The following is a 23,534-nucleotide window of genomic DNA, read 5'->3' on the forward strand; positions in this document are numbered from 1 at the left end:
CGTGTAAAGTTCACGATGTTTTTTATCATAATAGGAGGCGGTTTCGGAAGAGATTTATCTATTTTTTCGTTCATTTGTGTAGTGCTCGTTGAAGTAGATGGTATTACAGGAGGTTGAATTGGAGAAGTGGTGTTCCTTGTTCCTTTTATTAATTTGTTTTTAGGGGAATTATTCACGCTCCCGCTTTTTTTATAGCGTCTTTTCCGTCGTTCCCTAGTGACACTTGTCGAAGATGTGTCTGATTCTAAGACTGTAAATTGTGCGTTTTTGTCAAAATTAGCATGCTCATTAGCTGCGTCGGAAATATTTGGGTCACTCATGACGCGAGGAGTAACCTCGGACCACAATAATTCCGGTACGATGTGTACTACTGGGTATTGTTTTGCCTACCTTGTTTTGTAAACAAGAGAGTAATCCTCTGGCTCGCCACTGCTCTCGGCCACGGCACCTCGCCCGAAGAACCGACGCCCGTCCCGTCTTTTCCCCTCCAATTGCGTTCTCTTTTACACAATTAATAAGAGAAAACAATCGGCGGAGAAGAAGTAGAAGATAAGAGAACGGTCCTACTTGATTGAGGTAGTGAAGAACGGGTTGAGACTCGAACTTAAACTACATAAACTAGCAGGTTTAACAGGGAGCAAAATTCCACGATGTTATCTGTACGACTATCTCAATGGAACTCTAATACACTTAAAGCAAAAGTAAATTAGCCGGCCATCAGAATCGAGTTTGCCGGCTATATTGAGTCAACGAGGGTAATCGTCGGCTTGTATAAAACGATACTGGAACCAGAACCAATCTGGTATCATTTTGTCTCATCGATAACTTAACTGTAACGGTGCTTAGGTTTTTTAAAAAAAAACCCGACACGAACCAAACAAATCTATGGTGAGGGTTTTGAGAACAGAGTTATTAATTTTGTTTGTTTGTACCATCGTGTAGTTTGTCTTGTCCCCTTAATCAAATAAATGGAGAAAACGATTCTCTACGGTGTCCTTTCTTATAACAATCATTTCGATCGGAGCTAATTTCTTCATTTCACGGATCTGCTACGAAGAAAAAAAAACAGTTGTTAATTTGATATCGCTAAAAACGGGTGATAGTTACCAGTTGCTTTTTAAGATTATCTATATAAAATTTATTAAACTTTTTTCTTGGTTACAATCTCAGATAATCATCATAACAAGTTGAACACGTCTAAACAAAACTGCAATTAGCGAACAAAATGATCACGATCGAACTGCATGTTTAAATATCTCTTTTAAAAAGTTTTAAGCGTATTATATATGTATTCATTGGCTCGTAGTCAAGTCAAGGCATTGATTGTTAAGAGAGTATTGTAAAAACTGTCTGAAAGAGACCACTAGCGACAGGAGTTTTCTAGCAAAAACCCAAACTCATGGTAAGATCTCTAATATTTTCAGATCGGATCGTCGTAATTATCCTGTCATATAGCCAAACAATCAATGGATGCAAAACAGAGACCACCTTTATTTTCAGGGCATACGTGAATTCAGCAAAACGAACAAACTCCTCAAATGGGAACTGTGACAGGATCCAAATCGATGGTGACACATCTGACAAAATAAAAGTTACTCCTCGCCGGCACGATCTATGTTTGGCATAATCACTAACAATTTTCCCAACCAATGCAATATAATGTCCTCTGGGGATGCACAATAGCGTTCTCTACTATGTTGTAGGACATAATATATATGCATTGTAGGTGTTTTCTCAGGTGCCAGTGACTGAAATATAACCCTTGAGTTTTATCATGTCTAGCAGTGTGTATGTCAGTTTTTATGAGAGTTCTTTACTCACTTTACTTATGCACTTACTGTGTCTACCACCTCTGGAGTTGGTCTACTTCATGAGATTTTTGTGGACCCATTTTGAGATAGAACTATCTTTTATGTTGTTATCCCAAGATTCTCGGCATACATATGGTCGTGAACTTCCTTCTCTGGCCAGTTTGTCTGCTTGTTCATTATCCAGAATTATTTCGTATCCTGGCACTCAAAATAGTTGTGTTTTTTCTGGTTTTGGGGATTTGGATGGTTGTGACCCATTTTACGAGCTCATACTTGGCTGTCTGACCATAAGGAGATTTTACTATTAGTGTAACCCCTTTTAAGATTTTCTACGGCATAAAATATTCATCACATCTTGTTCCTGAAGTTCAGCTCCTTAAGGACAAATTTCACCACAATTATGCTAATACTATTTTTGTAGGAGTCCATTATATGAGCCTTCTTGGATGGAAAAGTCTCTTTTTCTTGGTGGTTTGGTAAGAGTTCTTAATCTTGAATCTTTAATCTTCACAGTGACACCTCGGCATTTCTTTGAATTCTCTTTGTGATTTTTGTGGACAATTTTTAGATACATATCTTTGATCTAGTATTACAAGTGTAGGTTCTGGACCTATGTATGGTCTTGAACTTCTTCTTCTCTTCAGTTTGTCTGCTTGTTTATTACCCAAACCTGCTTACGTCCTGGCACCCAACATGTCAATTTGTGTTCTCTCAGGTTTTGAGTGTTTTGGATGTGAGCTTTTAACGTGCCAATACTTTTTGGGCCGGTTGATCCTTATGAGGTATACGCCACAAACATTGATAGCATTTATTTCAACTTGAAAGACCGAGCTGTACAAAGCTGTTTATTACACCTTAGGTGAGGTCTTACATCAAAAGGAGATATGCTAGAGGTTTCTCCTGTTACCCTTCTGCATACAATAAGGAGCGACACAACTCCTTGATTATATCATTTATATATCCTAGATACTAGTCTTAATTTTTCATCTCAATGGTTTAAATGTTAAACCTTATTTGTTTCAGCTTTTTGCCAATTAAAGTTTAATTAAATAACAACGCAAGATTTGACCATTTGACTGTAAACTCTTCTTCGTATTTTGCTAGTGTATCCGTGATATCTTATTCGTGATGTTAGCTCCTTAAAGATGTCATTCCACTATTATATTCCACAGAAATTGTGCAAATACTCCTCCTTGTAGAAATTCTTTATATGCCCCTTCTTGGATGGTAAAGCCTCTTTTTCTTGCATTTTCCCATTTCGATAGGGAGATGTGGTTACCTCTATGATTACAGATTTCTTAAGTTTTGTAATAAATACTCAAACCAGTTTAAAAAGAAAAATGAAGCCCAAATAAAAATAGAGATGATAGGTATGGCAAAGGATGTTATAGCATATGTTATCAGTATGGTCATAAAAACGGGAATTAAACTAATCTTTTTTCCAAATTGATGATTACGTGTTGTACAGGAGTGGTCCTTCATATCAATGACTTTCACTTCAATGATTCTTATTAATATCTTAGATAACTAACGTTGAGGTATAATTTCTAATTTAAAGAAAATGCTCTTATCAAAATTGTTTAATCAAAATCACCATTTTTGGAACTACACTGTCCGTTTTTCAAAGCTATATTGTATTGACATTGGTTCATAATAAATCTTTGTTTGAAATCTTAACTCTTTCTAGCCCAATGGATGAAAAATTGATTTAAGATTTTTTTTTCTTTTGTGAGAGATGAACCTGTAGGTTGGTACTTACCGATCATTTCGGTCCGTATATCCTCGCTATGTTGTCCTGTCAGAAGCGTCTCGCCATCTTCAGCGGTTGTTTTCAGGTATAATTCGTGTATATATCGCAACCAGTGAGAAAGAGGATGAAACAAAACATGAAAACACACAGGCCCACAGAAAATGGCAGAAGCCGAAACCCCAGACCCTAACAACAATCATAGGCCGATCAAAATAATCGGAAACGATCCGAAGTACAAGACGAAGTAGCTAAATTTGATTTAGCTCAGAGGCAGCATTGGGACAGAAAGTATGAAGACATGCTTTGGTTCTTTTGTTTCAATCATGAAAAACACCCAACTTCCTAAAGAAAGTTAAAATTGGTTGTCCGAAATTCCATAAAGAAGGCTATTCAGGCATAAAAATCGTTTTGCATCGATTTATGCCGGGAAAGTTTACGTGACATTGTTGTTGAAAATTGTTAGAAACTGTCAAGCCGGGCGGAAGGTGATAAACATACGTGAAACTGGAAGATTCGCCCAATCTCTATGGAAATCTCGTCTGGAAGGATCAGTCACATTATCATTTGTGTCGCATTGGAACGTTTACCTTTGTCCCGCGTGAATTATAAATTGCACGCTATATAGGCATATTAACAATACAAATAAATAATAAAAACAGGGATAAAAGGAATGGAAATATTTGTGTAATGACGCCTGTACGAGATTAAGCTTAAATTCGAGAAAGCATGGCATGATATATGGCAGAGTTTTGCACACCGACCGATATAAAAACCAGTTGTCATACTTTCTTGAAAAACACAACCCGAATAAGAATGTTTTATTTATTACGAAGGATATTTTCAGCCAATTAGCTTTTGGTGAAGGATTTCACGTCCATTTTAAACGAAAATTATTGGTACAATTTTTGGTGAGTCCGGTTTTAATTTTCCCTCCGTTGTTGCCGACAATATAATGAAAAGGAGCCGCCATCCGATACGATTTCAATTAGAAATAAATTCCTGGTGCAGTTGATCATGGGATAATTGGAAAGTCAGAAAATTCCGCAGGACTTAATGTGAATTTACTATAATGATATGTCAAAAAAAACCGTTACAAAAATGTTAGAATTTTCTGATAGTAATAATGTAATTTTGAATGTAAGGTATGTTGTCCAGAAAGAAATTTCACACCTAGTAGAATAATAATTCATATTAGGATGTTAGGGAACATTTTTCTACTAATATCACCAAAAAGGTTTCTTTAAAATCGGTTATGTCACATCCGTAGAGATTCGAAGTTTCGACCCAAGCCCAGCCAGAAATAGGACCAGAGGTGATAAGTTTTTATCTTTCGAATGCTTTTTGATTCTCAGATAAATCTTCCCGGTCCGGCTATTCTCGTTTGCTGTTATGTTTAGGACGATAGCCGTATGCTTTGATCAGCCACTTATCTGATACAGTAACTGGGAGACGAATGAACCGCGGTGGCCGAGTGGTTAGGACGTCCGCTTCATATTTGCCACCCTAGTGGTTGTGGGCTCGAATCCCGGCACAGCCCATGCAATTTTATTTGAGATCAATTTGAAAAACGTATTGTAATTTCACTTTTTTCTGTTGACTAGTGTTTCTGGATAATTACAACTAATACAACATCGAGAATATTAATTAAAATTTATTCTAAAAACAATTTGGTAGAAATAATAGCCGGGCCAGAGATGATCACGTTAATTAGTTTGCCAGACATGTGACTCTCCAAATTGAAAGTTGTTCGCACTAGCGCTTGATTTCATCGGAGGTCTTCAAGCTAAGTTTGACGTCTTATCTCTGTCAGTTAAACTAGATCAACTCAGCTCACAAACGAATCATCGATTAGTCTATTGGTTACAATCAACGAGATTTTTCCCCTCTTCTTCAGCGATAACAGTAAAACGTAAATTTATATCTTAGAAAGTCAAATTACGGTGCTTCTGGGTGAAAGGCAAAATCTGGCAATACATATGGCCTTCGGCCAGAGCGGTCAGGTGGATGAAGGAAGGTTCGCTGCCGGTTAAGGATCACAGTAATCTCCGATGACCCGTTGGCCTTTAAACTATCTTCAGACTTCTAATTTTCGTTATGGCCCATTCCTGGGTGTCGAGCCTCCCCAAGCGTGAATTTATTACGATGCTACTGCAAAACGACAGAGATTAAATTTTCAATGGTAATTTTTTCCGATTGAATCATTCGATTTGCCTTTTTTAATCGGCTTTCTTGTTATGATAATACATACTTTACAATAAAATAAAGTTCTGACGATCTTCTTAAATAAGAGTAACGTTAAGAATTTGGATACTTTATGCTCTTGGGAAACATGGATTATAACGATAAAGAAAATACTGTCTTACAGCATGTCAATGGAAATATTTGCTTAATACAACCCACGACCGTTAGAATGATTTTGTACCAATAAACTGTAATAGGAATAAAAAATTCACATAAAAGATCTCCTGGAATGCATGGAAAACACAACGACCTCAGGGACGAAAAGACAAAGTCCAGTTATGGTAGCGCTTCACGCAAAAGACGGAACCCATAACTTAAAAACCGTTCCTAACTGCTGAACGAATCGCTCGTTATTTTGAATCTGTTTCGAATTTCACCCGGTATTCACATCGATTCATACGATAGAAAAATGGGGCAGAAACGAACGATGAGCGTTTTGAATACGGAGGAAGCGAAATGTTGAACGATTCGCCTCGACGTTCCAACCAACAAGTGAATTTTAAACGAGGCGAACCTCCTTCAGACAGAGGATAAACAGAAATATACTAATACAAAAAATTGACATAAAATGTAAGGAAAGAGTTTAAGAAGAAATAAAACGAACAAAATCTACCGTTCTTATTTCACATAAACAATTTCGTATGATTTGGAAAGTTAAACAAGTGAAAAATGAAATAGAGAGCAGGATATGGAAATCATCCCATCTGATTTAACATATGTCTAGACATATTTCCAGTTTCGAATTGAGGGTAATGGCTTTCAGTATCAAACACGTCAAACTTGCCCATAGCTTGGACTTAATTTTTTAAATTAATTAATAAACTGAAGTTGCTTGTCTTTTTGTCTTTTCTTTCGTGTTTAATGTAGACAAAATCTTCTTTCTCAATTTAGAAAACCACACTGCCAAACCAATGACTTTTAATACTTTGTAAGCGATGTACTTCAAGTGTTAAATAGTGAGATTTCCTCTTGAGCGGCATGATGAACAATCTTTGATCTTGAGTTAATTCATTTTGGGCAATACAAAATTGAACGACTATCTTTGTACCTGACATAGTTAAAATTGACTGCTAATCTACAGATTCATTCAATTATAATTCGCCCTATTAAGATAAGACAAATAAAAAATGGTACTATAAAATGTGGATTTCTCCACCACTATCTTCCAAGTTGAATTACTAGTCATAGAATGGAAGAATGGAAACAACAGAATGGAACATGGAATAAAAACAAACATCTGAAAGGTACAACTATAAAAATATCATCCAATGGGGATTCGGAGTTATCGACAGTAGCACCCCAGGCCAAAGTGGGCAGTGCATAAGTAGCTCCCCGTCGTAAAAAGGAGTAAAGCTCTCAAATACCAATAATACAAAATATACCAAAAATACCAAAATATATAATTAATGAAATTAAATGATTAGTAAAATGAAGAGCATCACACGAATGAATATAATTTCAAAAAGATCACTGTTGTTTAAAAATGATACATACATGGTATATGATATTTTATTATAATCTTTTTATCATTTTCTACTTGGAGGGGGTTTTAGATCCTTCATTTTTGGTGAGTTTGATTCGTTGTCATGGGAATGATACTTTGATGTCTTTATCTTTATGAGGATGATAATGGTTTTTGCTTTGATTTTTTGATTCCTGTTTGCGTGCTGGGTCTTTATTGGGAGGTATAAATTTTCTTTTACTTTATTTTTTTTTTTAATTTTTAGGGTCTGGTTTTTAGGCAATTTTGGTGCATTAGCTTATTCTTTAGGTGGTTATGTTTTTTCTTAGTATTTGGTTTATTTGTCTTTTTGATTGTTGTTTTAATAATTCTTTCAGTGTGTCAAGAATAAAAGAAGTGCTTACGATTTTTTAGTTTTGTGTATTTTATTATTGGGTTTTGTGTTTTCTGATTGTAAATATTTTTGTGTTTTTTGTTTATTTTGAGGCTACATTAATCCCAACTCTATTTATTATTTTTCGTTTAGGCTATCAGCCAGAGCGGTTAAATGCTGGATTTGGGGTGGTTAGGGATGGTATATGATATATATACGACATCGGCATCACACTCAACAAACAAATTCCTTCTTTCGCTCAGGGAGCTAATGTCGAATCCGATCTCGGGTCTCGGGACATAGCTCCATCGTCATAATCCCCCCCCCCCAACGAGTCCGTCTCGGGAGATAACGCCGTTCGCCCCATCCGATAGCTGTTACGTCGTTTCAGATGAGATTATCTTAAAACGAGTCTGAAACTGTCAAAATGCCCTAAAATAACAGGATCCATAAACAGTCTAACAGGTTCCAGGCAGCAAACACACTAGCTAAGTCGTGTCATGAACAAAAGATCAATAAAGAACTGGATTCTTTTGTTGATAGATAACACGACGAATAGTTAGGCCTCCAGGCATTAGGGAAGCCAAACAACTACTCGCAAATATAACCAAATGGGAGAAAGAGGAATAACTCCTTTTCGATAGAAAGGAACAAAAATCCTTACTAGTATTTTTACAGTTCCAGTAGAAATCAGAAAGAAAAAAAAAACTATAACTAACGTCGTGAGTTCCAAGTCTTGAGGTAATGTCCTTTACATACACAATACAAATTGTTCTTAACGGTGTAAAATCCCGGGCGAAACAGTAACGGCCAGTACTGCACCAGGAGGACTCCTGTTATGAGAAGCCAGCCAATACTGGCACCCAATTTTGTTATCGGGTTAAGGCAAGGAGGTCACAGGGCCATCGTCGTTTGAGGTGCTGTAGAAGGTTCTAGGAATGGGATGTAGTGGAGAGCAGTAGGGTTAGGATGGATTGAGAAGGAGTGTTGAACTTTTGGAATCTGGAACGCATCGTTACGTTGACAAAGGGAACGTTGAGCTTGTTTTGGATAGTAGGTTAGTGACATAGTAAGGAGCTTTGACGATTCGTCTGAGGACTTTTGAGTAAAAGGATTGGATGCACTGGATGTTAGATACGTCCACAATTAATATGCATAAGTTTCATATAACGTTAGTGTAGTTTTGATGGTCAAGACAGATTTCGGTCCTAGAAGTCTTCTTAGTTGTCTATATAGTCCATTTAGTTCTTGTCGCTTGAGTCTTGTGTGAGGATTCCACGTCAGTCTGCTGTCTAAGTATAGCTCTAATAATTTTACGTAGACGTGGGTAAGGCTGTTTGTTTAGCGTGAACGTAATTGGGGTGGATTTGTTCTCGTTCAGTTTATCTTTCACGTTTTGCACCAATCTTTAATGAGCTCATAAAGCTCCTGGATATTGAAGGTGGCTTAGGTAGGCTTGCAGTTAGGAGATAAAATTGCAGTATCGTCTGCGTAGGCTGTAAGGACGTATCAGCATGTCAGCAGTATAAATGGTATATAGGATGGGACCAAGAATACTACCTTGCGTGGAAACCTCACTCTGAAACAGCGATCAGTTAGGTAGGTTTCAATAAAATGTAATAATAGGAAGCGCTTAAGTTTAAAAAGTATGCCTGGATGCCAGACCCTGTCAACAGCCTGTGCTACGTCTAAGAACGCGCCCAGGCAATATCGTTTTTTTTTCTAGAGCCGATGAGATGGTGTCGATTACATAGTTGGATAGTGTGGAATGTTGAGGAAACCGAATTGGTGAGAGGGAATGATGTTATAAGTGTCAAGGATTGGTATTAAGCGTTTTAAAAGGAATCGTTCTAGGATTTGGAAAATATTAACAATGCGGTGTCGGTTGCAGCATGCGGCTAGGAAATATATCTAATACCCAAATCTAAATATAATGACGAGGCCTGTTTCAAAATCGATGTAACAATTTAAAAAATTTTACTCGAGTTAAACATCAATAACAAAAGACTGACAAAGACAAACTTGCATCTTTTTATTGCTGACTCCTTTTGCAATGAAACTAAGACAGAAATTCGAATCATAGAAATTACGTCCTTTTGACACTGTTCTTATTTTGCCCGAAATTGGACGTTTTTCTCTGCACAAAATTACATTTTTCCTATTTTTTTACATTTATTATTTTTTTATGCACAAAAACAACGTAAATACATCGTTTTTATGGGTTTACAGTATTTAATAAACGGATTGAGGTAAAGTCTTTTTTATAATACACTTCGTCCAAGTTTTCAACTTCAGATGCCTAAAATTTTCCGTTTTATATTCTACACCCTCTGTCTTCTCTGTTCATCACTTGCTTATTGCCCACTTTTCATTTGTCAATCTTACTTCGACTTAAAAAAAAATAAAGCCCGTTAAGCTTGTTGTGCCGAATGTCCAAAGTCAAATGCTACAGGACTACTCAGAACCAAAGACCGATAGAAACTTTTTTAACGCCCCCTCAGGCAAGGGCCTAATGTCTAAACTGTAATTCCGTGTGCAAGGCGGTTCATCTACGACCGAATCAATGTTTTCAATTTTATTTCGTACTAAAAAACGTTTTGGAAAAAATTGTAAAGAAAATGGAAACAAAATCTATTTTAAATTTATATTAAATTTCACGGCGTTATTTTTTTTTAAATCTAGTTGTATATTTTGAAATTTAATTGTATATTTGTACATATTGGGTTTTAAAATAGATATAATCAATTGACTGACTATAAAATAAACAATCACTCATAAACAATGTTTAAGGCAATAATTAATTTTATTAGGTAAATAAAACTTTTACTATGGTAAACGGAGATTAATCTTTATTGTACTTTTTTGCAAGTTTTTGAGGTTTTTGCATTTTTTTGCAAATATCAACGTTTCTATTGCAAGAAAGTCCAGACTTTATTAATAACAAAGATTGCACTGAAGTTGGAAATGTTTTCAAACGTGGATGAAATGATTTCAGGTGAGCTCGCGGCGTGGGCGTAAACAAACAAAAACTTCCGAACTGAGAGAAATTCCTTTGCGTTTGTGTCAAAAACCAATAAAAGATTGATTCGGCGCCCAGTTCGAACGTTACGCTCGTCTCTACTAAATTGGCTCGGTCCGACTCTCCTTATCTATAATCATGTCATCTGTGATGGCCAATGCAGGATCTGGACGTTCTATTTCCAACTTTTTGGAGCAGTTATCCTCACGTTATTTTTTCGTGTTGAATACGTCAAGGTTGCTGGTTGTACGGACGTCCTTTAGCACGCTTTCCGCTATCGTTATTTATTTGTGTATTTATTTTTATTTATTCGATTTATTCTGTCCATCTTAATAATGGTACGGGAATGAGCATAGAGGGGCAAACTACGAGCACCACAGGATCAACCTACGATCAACCATAACCAACTTTTAAGTCAAATTTCTTTTCAACCCTACAATAACTGGAATCCATAAATAATCTAACCGTGTGAATTTCAGGTAACGAGGCAGTAGAAAAATGCTAACTAAAAAGAGAGCCTCTGATAAATCCCAAATCCCTTCGTAAACAAAAAATTAACAAAGAACTGCAATCTTTGGTAAAAAGAAAATAGGACAGATACTAGGACCACCATGAGGCAATCAAAACCACGGAAAGGAACTAAAAGTCCTTATAAGTATGTCCAGGGCGCTCCAGGAGAATTCCTAAAAGCCCTAAAAATACTGGGATCTGCAAATAGACTGTTGCTAAGGTGGGTTCGAAGTCATGAGGGAATTTTAGGAAACTAAGTTTTAGATACCCTAGCCAAAAAGGGAGGCTCGGAAGCCCAGTATGGTGGGTATGTCCGGCCCTAATGGTAGAAAATGACCCAGGGTACACAAATAAATTGTTTTGTGTAATAAATTGTACATGATCTCAATAATTAGCCTTAGAAAACCTGGAATATTAAGATTTAAACCCTCTTCATCGGATACCATTTCCCACCACAAAATTGTAGTTTCGTAGTTTCACACTGGCGGAGAAAGATCTCTAGGCCACTAATGTGACTTAATTGTAACTATAAAACTCTTCCAAATGTTTGTCTTAAAAAGTTCATCTATGAAGGTGGACTGTATATGGGTTGATCGCGCTCTAACTTCTTCTTCTTAATACCTTCTTGTTTGAAGAGACGTATGTACTATGTACCTAATATATAAGGTTCACTATCTAGGTATATTTATATTATTTAGTTAATTTCTTTATTATACTAAAGACATCTTGGGTGGATTTGTAAGACGTGGCTATACAGCCTTATGTAATGCGTCCTCCAAAATGAGACTATTGCACTTTTCCTAGTAAGAGTCACATCTTCTGTTGATCCAAGGGCTGAATAACACACAAGGGAATTCTTGATAATAGAGGCTGCACATAGAACGATTTTGGTCGCGATGAGTAACATCGTAAAGACGCCGACTCCTTTTAATCATACAGGACAAAGAGACAACGAGGAGGCCGATAAATTGGCCAAGGAAAGTTCGATGAGGAAACCTATCGGCCCTGAACCCATTTTAAATGGTTTAAAACCTACATTCAACAGAAGATGGGTTAAAAATTAGTCCTCGTTTCAATGAAACTGTACACCAAGGCAGAGGCACACGAAAACAGTCATTATACTGATCATCGCAGAAACTAATAGCAGAAGTGATTAAACCTAGGACGTGTTAGGACTAGAATGAGAAAACTACTGACGGTACACTGAGAATCCAGAGGCACACGATTCGGAGCAACAGAAACAAGCCTAGATATTGCCAGGAAGAAAAAACAGCGGAACGTTTTTTGTTTGTGCGAAGCCCTGAGGCGTGAAAGATACACACACAAGACCTTACGAGAAATTTAGGATTTTGTAACAAAACCTTCACGAATAGCTCTTAGGATGATAGAGATTTTATAATAGAATATTGCGGTGTGCAAGGTCGTAAAGAGGATGAATCCTTTTTAACCGTAAAACATAACCTCGCATTTGTCATACTATTTAGCTTTTAATTAGTCGATAGTGGCTCCTCAGTTATATTTTCCCGAGTTTTCTTTGCCCGTGAGTAGAAACCTTCATATGAACCCTTCACAATAAGACACAATAAGTACTGTGGTTTCCACTTCTTCTTGGTAGAACCTTCTGCCTCGCCAATTCAATGTTGAATGCTCGTTGGAAAGGTTCTTAAGATAATTCCTTTGTTTGTTTGGGAAAAGAGGAGATTCGGTCGTTTGATTCCAGGGGACAACATCCCAAACTTGGCGGTGTGATTAACAAAACACCTTTTTGAATCACCGGCCTGATACCGGACCAGTCCACAAAATGACCGAGTCAAGGTCGACACATGTTTTACAAACCGTTATTTGAGAGGAAAAATACGAGATTATACCGTTATACATAATCTTGAAACCTCTCCCCCCTGCTATGGGTTGGCCGGCATGGAGAATTATGTAATTCGGCAACAGTTGAAAAACAGACAAAACGTGTGAATCATGACGGTCTAATTTGGCTACTGCGCTCCGAACTCTTTTACACTCCCATCCATTAGCCGTTGATCTGGTACAATAAGATTAAAATAACTACACAAAATCCTTGTCTAGTTAAATATGTTTTATCTTTATAAACACAGTTATTGAACTGTTATCGATATTGAAATTAATAAAATATATCATTGGTTTATTACGAAAATGTATTTTTTGAACTTATGCTGAAGGAATTGAGGAAATAGTTCTTCTTGGAAATTATGTAGAAATTCAGACGATAAACAGTTGTTAACAACTAAACTGATATGGTGGATAGATTGATGATACGTTAATAGGGTTTAAATCACGAAACCAAATCCGGTGATTAATAATTCTTGTCTTGCCCTCTTGTTATACCCTAAAACCGTTTCACAATAAATCTAATATAACATGTAAGGATCTGTTTAATTGGCAATAACGAATACGGTTTCCCCTGGGGTAGGTTTCTTGAAAACCAGTTCAACAATTTACTAGTTTGTATTTTTGTTGTTGTTAATCTCTGCCTCTGAATTATGCTCGCATGAACGACCCAGGAAGACACTCTACTTTTTGATGAATGTAAGATTTCTCTTCATTACCCGTGGTAGATTAAAGGTTCCGTTGCAAAGTGTTCGTGATATTGTTCCCTGGTTTTGATTTTAAGGTGTAATTTTCTGTTTTCAATGCCTTGTAGATTTTATTATCTTCCGAACGCAGGTTTAAATTTAATTAGATAAATAACGCTATTCGATACAAATGCGCATATTAAAATAATGGATTTTTTTACGCTAACATAACGAAACTATCGACATAGCAACTTAGTAATTGCGGATGATTTTTTTTTAGTCGGTGAGATATTTTGGGCTGGATTTATAATTATTTGCTTCACCAGGAAGAGCGCATTAGTTTAGGTTAGGAATGGTTAGGGGTTATGTTAGGATATGTAGGGTTAGTAGCGGGTTGAATACATGATTCAACATTTATACGTGAAGTGAGAAAAATGGGAGTGCAAAGAGCGAGTTTTGATTATTTGTATTTTTTGTTTATTTTTTACTTATTGCATTGTAAAATGGTCATAGCCGGTCATTTGTGGTCGTCTATCCTCACTGGGTTGGTCTGTCAGACGCGTTACGGCTTCTCGCCATATTCAGTGTTGGTAGAAACTCCATAACGTTGATTGATTTTTAATATCTCCTGTATTATTTAGTGTAAGCACTGATTTGAAGTTAGTTTCTTAAAAGAAAAAAACGCACTACAAGATGAAAATCCTTTAGGATCTATGGACTATATGACCCCTGAGATTGCGGAAAATCTAGATGAATCGAACTTACGCAAACAAAAGCTTGGGTACAACTTGTGTATGGAAAAGGTTTGATTTATGGGTCCCTCATAAACTGAAGGAAATTCACTTGATCCAACGTCTTAGTGTCTGCGTTTTGTTAATCAAATGAAAACAAAATGAATCCATTTTTTAAAAAACAATTGATTACACGCGATGCATAATGAGAAAAAAAGATCATGGAGCAAAAAACAGGAACCGGCACAAATGACATCAAAAAGCTTCTGCTATCAATTTGGTGGCATTACACGTCTATTTTCGATAGGGAATCGATTGAGATATGTACATTCACCCATTAACCAGACTAAACAATACGATAAAAAAAAATTAATTGACGGAAGAAGACGAAAAACTCCGCCTCACGGTTAAACATGTGTGTTTGTGTGTGCGCGCGCTTCAGCTACTTGATATCAGAATTGAATTATTATTCTCTTATTTTGCCACCAGTAAACTTTAATTTGGGTAATTTTAAAAATAAAAAGTTTAATCGCTATTATGATTATCAACAAACTTTTCTGCGGAAGATTCGTGATCAGACAAAAGGGAAATTGTATTGTGATTCGGCAACGCACCTTTATAACTAACGTGATGATGATCATCTACTTCAGAGTGTAAAGTATATTCGGTACTTATTGTGCAACACGGATATACAGCTGGGGTTCTGCCTCTCCCAGTTTATGATCCTTGACGTCGCGCCATGACTATGTGCCTTTTCCAGCCGACGTTAAATTTTTGGGTTGAACAGACTGCATTACTACTGTGAAATTGCTGGTTGAAAGTTGGACAAAAGTGTTCTTTATGTATTTGTTTAAAATATTAATTATAGGATATAACGGGTTTTATGGATATTAGTAACAATATCAAAAAAGTCCCTAATCCTACCATAGCTAACCTAACCTATCACAACCTAACTCCAAACCTACTTAACCTAACCTAACTTAACCTAATCCATTCCTAACACTAATTTACATAATATAACCCTACCTAACTTAACCTAATCCATCCCTAAACCTAATCTTACTTAATAATACCCATATTCATTCTAAAAAAATGCCTTTTCTTCTATCTCTATCAGTTTATCTGTTCTATTTTGTGCAGACTTACAGGTTTGAATTTTGTTTGTTGAAAAATTGGTTTTATCGCCTTTTGTTCTCGTAAATTATTTATTTATACAGCAACTATATAATAACTAATATTATATTATTATATATATTTCCTATAACTCCAAAGAATCACTTATTTCCGAAGTCTTCAACCATTATTACAATAATGTTTCACCACCTAATCCAACTAACCTGTCCCTAAACCTACATAACCTATCCTTACCTAATACACTAACACCAACATAGCCTAACGGTGCCTTTTATTCCAGCTTTCTGTGTTCTAATTTGTGTAGACTTACTGTTATTCCCCAAATTCAAAGAATACATTTGCTTACATTTTACAGGTTTGATGTTTTTTAAAAATTGGTTTTATCGACATCTTGTTCTCTTAATTTATTATCTCATGACTCCAGAGCATCATTTTGATTTCGGAGGTGCTAGTTTTCAGCTATCACACTAACTATTTCATTCTTCCATGAAATTCATTGGTGAAAATTTCAATGTCACGACCATGACAGGATTCCTAACAGTCTAAAAATTTAAAGTATCATCATTTATAAGGACTTAAACTGTTTGAACAGAAAGGTGTAAGACTTGTGATTTTTAAGTGGTGGGCCGTGACGGCACTAACTTATTGTCAACCGTTCTGAAAACCGGTCAAGTCATGGGATTTTTTCCCACAGAGAAATTCTCTAGGTTTGGACGAAGCAGTTGATGCATGAGCTATTCCAATTATTTTTAAATTTTTTTGTAAAAGCGTTAACTCTACTAGCCTACAAGGGCAAACCCACTTTTAAATTTCGCACTTTTTAGGTAGAGAATAAAAACGACCTAACATTTTTCGCTGATAGTACAAGGGAAAATAAAATACTTTCTGTGACTGAAAGGATAATCTGAATTTTCTTGCACTAACACAATCGGCTTTGGTCAATTTTTTTGTATATCACCGCAGAACTGCAGGTGATGATTCTGTAATGTAAAACCAATTAATTCAATTTCTGCTTAAATCGATTGAAATAATTAGTTATTAGTTAAGAGAACTAATTTTTATCCCAGCCAAATTAGATATAATAATGTTTCATGCTTTACGCTAACTATTCAAATGATACCAAATTAACGCTGGTGTTCCCCAAGGTAGTATCCTAGGTTCTATCTTACACTCAACCTACACCCATGATATCCCTACATCTCTGACAGTTACGGTTATCCTTTCCTTTATTTCCCACAGAAACCTTCAAACCTATATTTCCTCGTTGGAGGAATGATAGAATAAACGTCAATAAAATTGAATATTCCTCTTCTTTACGACCATACTGTCATCTACTTTGGAAAGGAGTCTGATATGGACCCTCCAAACCAGTCTAAAAAGACGAATCAAAGCGACGATATTTTACAAACTAAATATAAACTTACAGATCAGAACGTTTGAGTTTCAACTAAATGCTCCAATATCCGTAGAATACAGACCCAAAAACCCAAAATCCACCGAAAAGTAGTCGATTTCTACGTATCCAATATTCCTCTCGACCATGATCTGGCAAAAATCAGCTACCTTAAATTCCACTCCATCTTTACACCCATAGTAATCCCATTATAACCTAACGTGCATCCTTCACTCTGCCAAATAATCCCGATTATGATGATGATAATGATGGAGGTTGGAAAGTGTATCTTCCTCAAGCACTGCCTTCTGGCTTATTGTACCTTTTATGGTTCCTTAATTCAGTGCAATCTATTCGATCCTTTTCTTATAAAGTATTAGGTCATTGACTATCGTTGCTACAATTCCTTTCCCTAGGTTTTCTTTATATCTCGAGGTATGTCACCATTGTTCGGTTGCTTAGTATTTGAAGATGATATGATTGGTTGTTTCCTCCTAATTGCATTACCTAGAAATGATGTCATTGTTTAATATATATCATCACTCCTCAAACAATGATTTTAGTCCTCTCTAACTGTAGCAGTAAGTTTGCCAGTCTTCGTGAGCATAAGCTTTCTGTGCCTAGTACCTGTACAGCTTATCCACTTCTCTTTTTTGTATCCATCTGTGATGGAATATTCTGTGTTTTGTATTCCCAAGAATAGGTTCAGAGCCTATATATGGCTATATAGGTCAGTCTGTCTGATTTTTCATTACACAGAATTCCTTTGTTTTCTGGCACCCAAGACACCATCAAATTATTAACACTTCCCCAGGTTTTGAAAGCATTCTCTGACTATTTTAGATGTGATTTTTTTACACAATAATGCTTTAATAGCTGCTTGGCTATTTGACCTTATCAGGATTTTTTTTGTCAGTGTAACCCGTCTGTTAAGGCCAGGTTAGGCTTAGGTAGGGCTAGGTTACGGTTAGAAATGGCTAGGTAAGGTTGGGTTAGGGTTAGATTACTTTTAAGTAGGATTATGGTTAGGATTAGAGACGGGTTGGATTACTTATTCCACGAACTTAATGAAGTATTATTTTTTTGTTTGTTTCAGGACATGCAATTTGAAGAGGATGCTATTCGGCCTTGTCGGGCTTTTACTGCTGATAGGGAGTTCGAGTTGCCAAAGCAATTCCCACATCACTAGGCAACACCCGACAGATCAATTTCAACTTTACGGTAATTATTTTCTAAAAATAATTTTTCCATTTATGAATATTTTCCTTTTATTAAACGGTCTACGTCGCAATTATAGATTAATCAATTCAGCTGATTAGAAAGCTTGTAGGTTAATAAGCAGAGGAAACTAGTTTCAAACTAGCCTGCGTTTTGAAAAGATAAACCAATTATAATCGCGGATAAGATAATAAGGGGGAAAAACAAACATGCAATATAAGTATTTTTAAAACATAATTTAAGTTGAAGTATACTATACAGCACATAATAAATAAGAAAATTGAATAACATTGTTTGTACTAGAGGTCGACATGTGGCTGTGTGAAAAAGCCGGCCACAATTAAAGATTATTTAGGCTTTTCTTGAAAGGCAATGAAGAAGGGAAGAAAATAATTTCCATTAGATAATGTTATTCCATTCCCATGTATGAGAACTGTGTTAGGTGCGGTCTTCCGCTCTATCTTGATTTCTATTAAACGTACCTAAAATTATCTTATGAATTACATGCATATTACAAAGTGGCGTTGATGGGAAAGATTTAACTAATAATATGTAGATAGAAACATACTGTTTATGTCTATAGGAACGGAAGCGTTTCAAAAAGACGATTTTGTCATAATAAAGCCGTTAAATGAGTCATTCTCCATTGCAGGCAATTGCCTTGAGGATGCTTGCGTCGAGGAAAGCAGCGGCACGGCGGAACTGGCCGGCTCTTGCACTTGCAAATGCCTACCCCATCTGCCCGTCTTCAGAGAAGATTTGCACATATGCGTCGACGACATCCACGGTGAGTTTGAACTTCTTTGAACGAGGAAGGGAGGCCAAAGAAAATACCAATTCGGTTATTTTTGGTAAAACAGAAAACGTTTTTAAATTCGAAAATTCCCTTCCATCTAAAGCATAAACGCAGAGCAAAAATGAAGACATGTATTATTTAAACAACAATAGTGACGTATAAAATCAATACAAAATATATAAAATGCGAAAAATACACTGTGAGGCAAAAAAGTGGCTCCCTTAATATTTTAAATGATCTCTTGGCAATTCTCCATGATTATCTTACAACAATATTTGGTTCGTTTTGAAGGATTGAAGTTAAATAAAACACTGATAATATCTCCCACTAGTGTTTATAATTGGATTTTGCAAATAAATCTTTGAATAGTCGATCTCGTCATTGTTGGTTTTTCTGTAAAGCTTCTTTCACGTCGAATACAAGCGGAAGAAATATTCCATACTGTATTGTTTCAACAGCAACATTTTTTGTTAAGTTGTTTTACTCAATTTAATTCTTTATTTAGCTATATCTTATACTTTTCTTTAAAAATATTCAGTTAACAACAAAAAATAAAAATTATAACGATTAAATTCACTAATTTCATGGTCCGCTTGACCAATTAATACATTACAATTAATTAAGGTTTTTAGTTGAGATGAAAAATGTTAATGGCACGAGACATTTGAAAAATGGCAAAAGGAGGGAAAGCTCATAAGGTGGGGTTGAGATGGGGAGTTGATGTCCGAGGGGATCGAGGTCACGATAGCTCAGGTGGTAGAGCAGAGGCGTATTTAGCCGAAGGTCGTGGGTTCGAATCCCTCTCGTGCCATTAACTTTTTTTCATCTCAACTAAAAACCTTAAATAATTATAACGATTGCGAGTATTTTCTAAAAAAAGAGGGTGGGCTCACTTTAGTTATTGTCGTAAAGCCATGCCTGCCTGGTATGGAGTTTTACCTGCAAAACTAAAGTAGCGAAAATACAAATAACTCAAAACAAGTTTCTAAGGCTTCTGATGTGGCCAGATGACTAAAGTTCTTGGATACATGAGGAAATAAAACAAAATTCAATAAATTTTTTTCGCAAGATCGCCGTAAATAAACATTCCATTTGCAGTTCGATTGGCAACTACGATATGGAGAAACCTTGGAAACATAAAAGAATCAAAATATTTTTATCGAAAGCATAATGTACATAGATGTTAAAACAAATATTTTAAAAATTTTAATAATCAGGGTGACTGGCGATAAGTGTCGAAAATTTCAGGATTTTACTCACTATTTGCAGCAAAATATTTCCTATCAACCCCGTCCAAATCTCAACGGTAAAGAAGTAATTTCAGGGCTTTTTCGACTTAGGTCCACTAAATTGTTTGTAAACTTCAGAATTATTGTCTGTAGAAAATTCTGGTTTATGCCACCTGAAAGAACGTTAAATTTGCTATAACAAAACTATTTACATTGTAGAATTGATGGAATGGTATGGTATGGTGGAAAGGATACTAGGAAGCGGGGTTCGTATTCCCCAAGCACTGCAGCCTTCTGGCTTATTGTACCTTCCTAGTTCCTTACTTCAGTCAATAGACTCAATCCTTCTTCTTAGAAGTATCAGGTCATTGACTGTTATTGCTGCAATTTGATTCCCTAAGTCTTTTCCGTACGTTAGGTTAAACCTCCATTGAGCTGTTGCTTCGCATTCGAAGATGATATGAGTGGCTGTTTCCTCCTCATCATTACATAATCTGCAAATGGGGTCATCGCTGTACCCATGTTGTGTAGATGTTTTCTCAGATACCAATGACCGGTTAGTAGTCCTACCACTCCTCTGAGTTTGGCCCTCTCCAATTGCTGCAGTGTTTTTGCCAGTCTCGGTGAGGGTTGTTTCATCATACGTTTACTATGTCTAGCACCGATAGAGTTTATCCATTTCTTTTTTTGTTTTGCTTGGATCCATTCTGCGATGGAGGATTCTATATTTGTTTTTGTTATCCCAAGGATAGGTTCGGGGCCTATGTATGGTCTTGCAGATCCTCCTCTGGCCAGTTTGTCTGCTTTCTCGTTACCCAACATTCCCCTGTGCTTTGGCACCCAAGATATCATCAGGTTGTGTTTCCCCAGGTTTTGGAGATTTTGGATGCATTCACTGACTAGTTTTGATGTGATTCTTTTACATGCTAATGCTTTAATAGCTGCTTGGCTGTCTGATCTTATGAGGATTTTTTTGTCAGTGTAACCTCTTTTAAGATTTTCCAGAACACAAGCATTGATGGCATGTATTTCCGCTTGAAAGACCGAAGTGTACTTCCCTAATGAGTTTGATTGCTCATGTTGTATGTTGGCTTGTACAGAAAACGCCTGATCCGGTTCCTTCGTATGTTTTGGAGCCATCTGTGTACCGTATCATTGTATCTGATGCTCTCCTGTGTCTTCCTCTCCTTTATACTCCGTTGAGATTTTATAGGAAGTTGTGAAGATTGTTTCCGGGATCATGTAATCAGTCCCCATTTCTAATAATGGGTGTCTGATTTTTTTGGTTATGGTTGTATGCCCGAATTGTTTAGTTCCTTTCCAATTTAATTGTTTCAGGAGCCTAAATGGCTTTTCCTAGCCTCTCCTTGTATAAATATTTCCAGTGGAGGTAGGTTTAGCAAAGTTTCTAATGCGTTTGTAGGGGTTGTTCTCATCGCCCCTGTTATACATAGGTTTGCTAGTCTTTGTATGCTGCCTAATGTTTGGGTAGCTACTTTTTGTTGAGCTTTGTTCCACCAGATTAGTGATCCATATGTTATTCTGGGTCTAATTGATTTGGATTCGGGATTAATTGATGGAAACTTTCTTCACGAAAAATTCAGAAAAAAACAAAAATATTGAAATATGGAATTTTTTGAAAATGTTGCATTGGTAATTGTTAATAACTACAAACCCCTGGAATTTTGCAAATTCCCTCAAAAGTTCCCCATTCCATTAGCTTCCAGCGGTATACCCAAATTTTTGGATTGCGCTTCTGGAAGGCCCAAAAATTTATATATTTATTTATTTATTTTTATATTATTAATTTAATTATTTGTATATTTATTTAACTAGTTAATTATGTGTTATTAATTTAGTTGTTTATACATTTACATCACTATTTATTCATCTACTCACACATTTATTTATATCATAATTTATCTATGTATATTTGTTCTTAAATTGCTCTACTCGTTACTTAACCTGTCCTTAAAGCCTGCCATTTTATTTGTCACATAAATTCACTTCATTTAATAATCATTCTTCATTATTAACTATAAGTATGTAACGCAAGTGTCAACCGTTTTTAGGAACTTTTTCCGCTAATATGTAAACTGTAAATAAAATTATTATATAAAGTTTACAGGGTAAACATAAACCACCGTTGCTTTCGAACTTGGGTATTATATCAGCATGCACCACTACTGTAAATTAAGACTAATTGAATAGGGAATTTTTCATTTTATTTCGAAAATGTCTATGGCCAATAGAACAAGAACAACCAAAGCAAAGTCAATGAGTTTGCAAATTGTCTGGCTAAATATATATTCTTGACGAAGCTGAACCTACTAGCAAAGAGATTTATCTTCTCAAGAATAATATCAACGTCATATTTACACCAAAAAGAGGTTAAATTTCAATGTATTACCGATAAATGTCAAAGTTGGAAAAAAGTCTTAAAAATAGACCAGAGATAAAATTGTTTATGGGGGCTGTATGGTGATAAACGATTAGGTTGGCTGTATATAATTTTCGGTTTTAATTGTCCAATGTCATGGAAACAATAATTCCATTTTATTTTCCAATCCTCAACCTTCGCAAGTCAAGCGGGCTTATGGTTAACAATTATGTTTCTTTTTGATTCGGATTCGAATCTCCCCGGACGAGTCCCCATATAAACGGCCAGAGTGACCACGCATAAGTCCGACGTCGACTTGATAAAGCACATACCACAAGAACCGCAACAGAAGTTTACAGACAATCAAGTCCCATTTAATGTACACAGCTAACGGGTCGGCTCTCAGTTTCGGATTTTTTTCTCCGCCTCGATCTGACAACGCCGTTAATTATTTGACTTTGAATTCTTCTGCCCTACCATTATGAAATAATAAACTAGTTTGTTTCATTTAAGCAGGCTTATAATTTGGGCCCCTTTTCTCCTTAACTTTCATGTTCAGCTTTACCGATATATGCAAAATATTTTCATATGTGTGAATATTGCACCAGGTACTTTCGCTACGGATGTGGAATCACCAATTGTAATGATTTTTTTTTTGAGATACTAATTCGAAAATTATTAGGCACTTGTCTCAGGGTTCTTGGGGGGGGGACCTAAAAGGAGCCTCTAGGAGCCAAAAAAAGAAATATGTAGGGGAGTGAAAGTAATAAGCGAGAATATGTTCGTAACACGTTATATTTATTTTAACTAATTATTCTTTTTATCTAGGGTCTTCGTTCGGTACTTCTAAAGGAATTGGTGACGAAGGACTCGTTTGAGAGTTTCCTAAAATTTGTTTCCAAAATCAAAAGGGAAATTCCTGATTGATCCCCTGTTGTTTC

General features: G+C 36.1%; 1 protein-coding gene across 2 annotated transcripts in view; it reads left to right on the forward strand.

Moving 5' to 3' along the window:
* Nucleotides 1-23,534, forward strand: part of LOC106666573 — a 72,432-nt gene that overhangs the window by 37,814 nt on the left and 11,084 nt on the right. The window contains exons 2-3 of one of the 2 annotated variants that reach the window (XM_014393860.2): nt 18,067-18,191; nt 18,841-18,975. In XM_014393860.2, the coding sequence (XP_014249346.2) occupies nt 18,086-18,191; nt 18,841-18,975 (241 nt within the window). In that variant the 5' untranslated portion in view covers nt 18,067-18,085. Of the gene's footprint in view, nt 1-17,867; nt 18,192-18,840; nt 18,976-23,534 lie in introns of those variants that run through there. The other variant, XM_024228048.1, reaches the window with a different exon arrangement.

Source organism: Cimex lectularius, unplaced genomic scaffold (genome assembly GCF_000648675.2).
Source record: "Cimex lectularius strain Harlan isolate CLEC.00 unplaced genomic scaffold, Clec_2.1 scaffold173, whole genome shotgun sequence".
In the NCBI taxonomy this organism is placed as follows: domain Eukaryota; kingdom Metazoa; phylum Arthropoda; class Insecta; order Hemiptera; family Cimicidae; genus Cimex; species Cimex lectularius.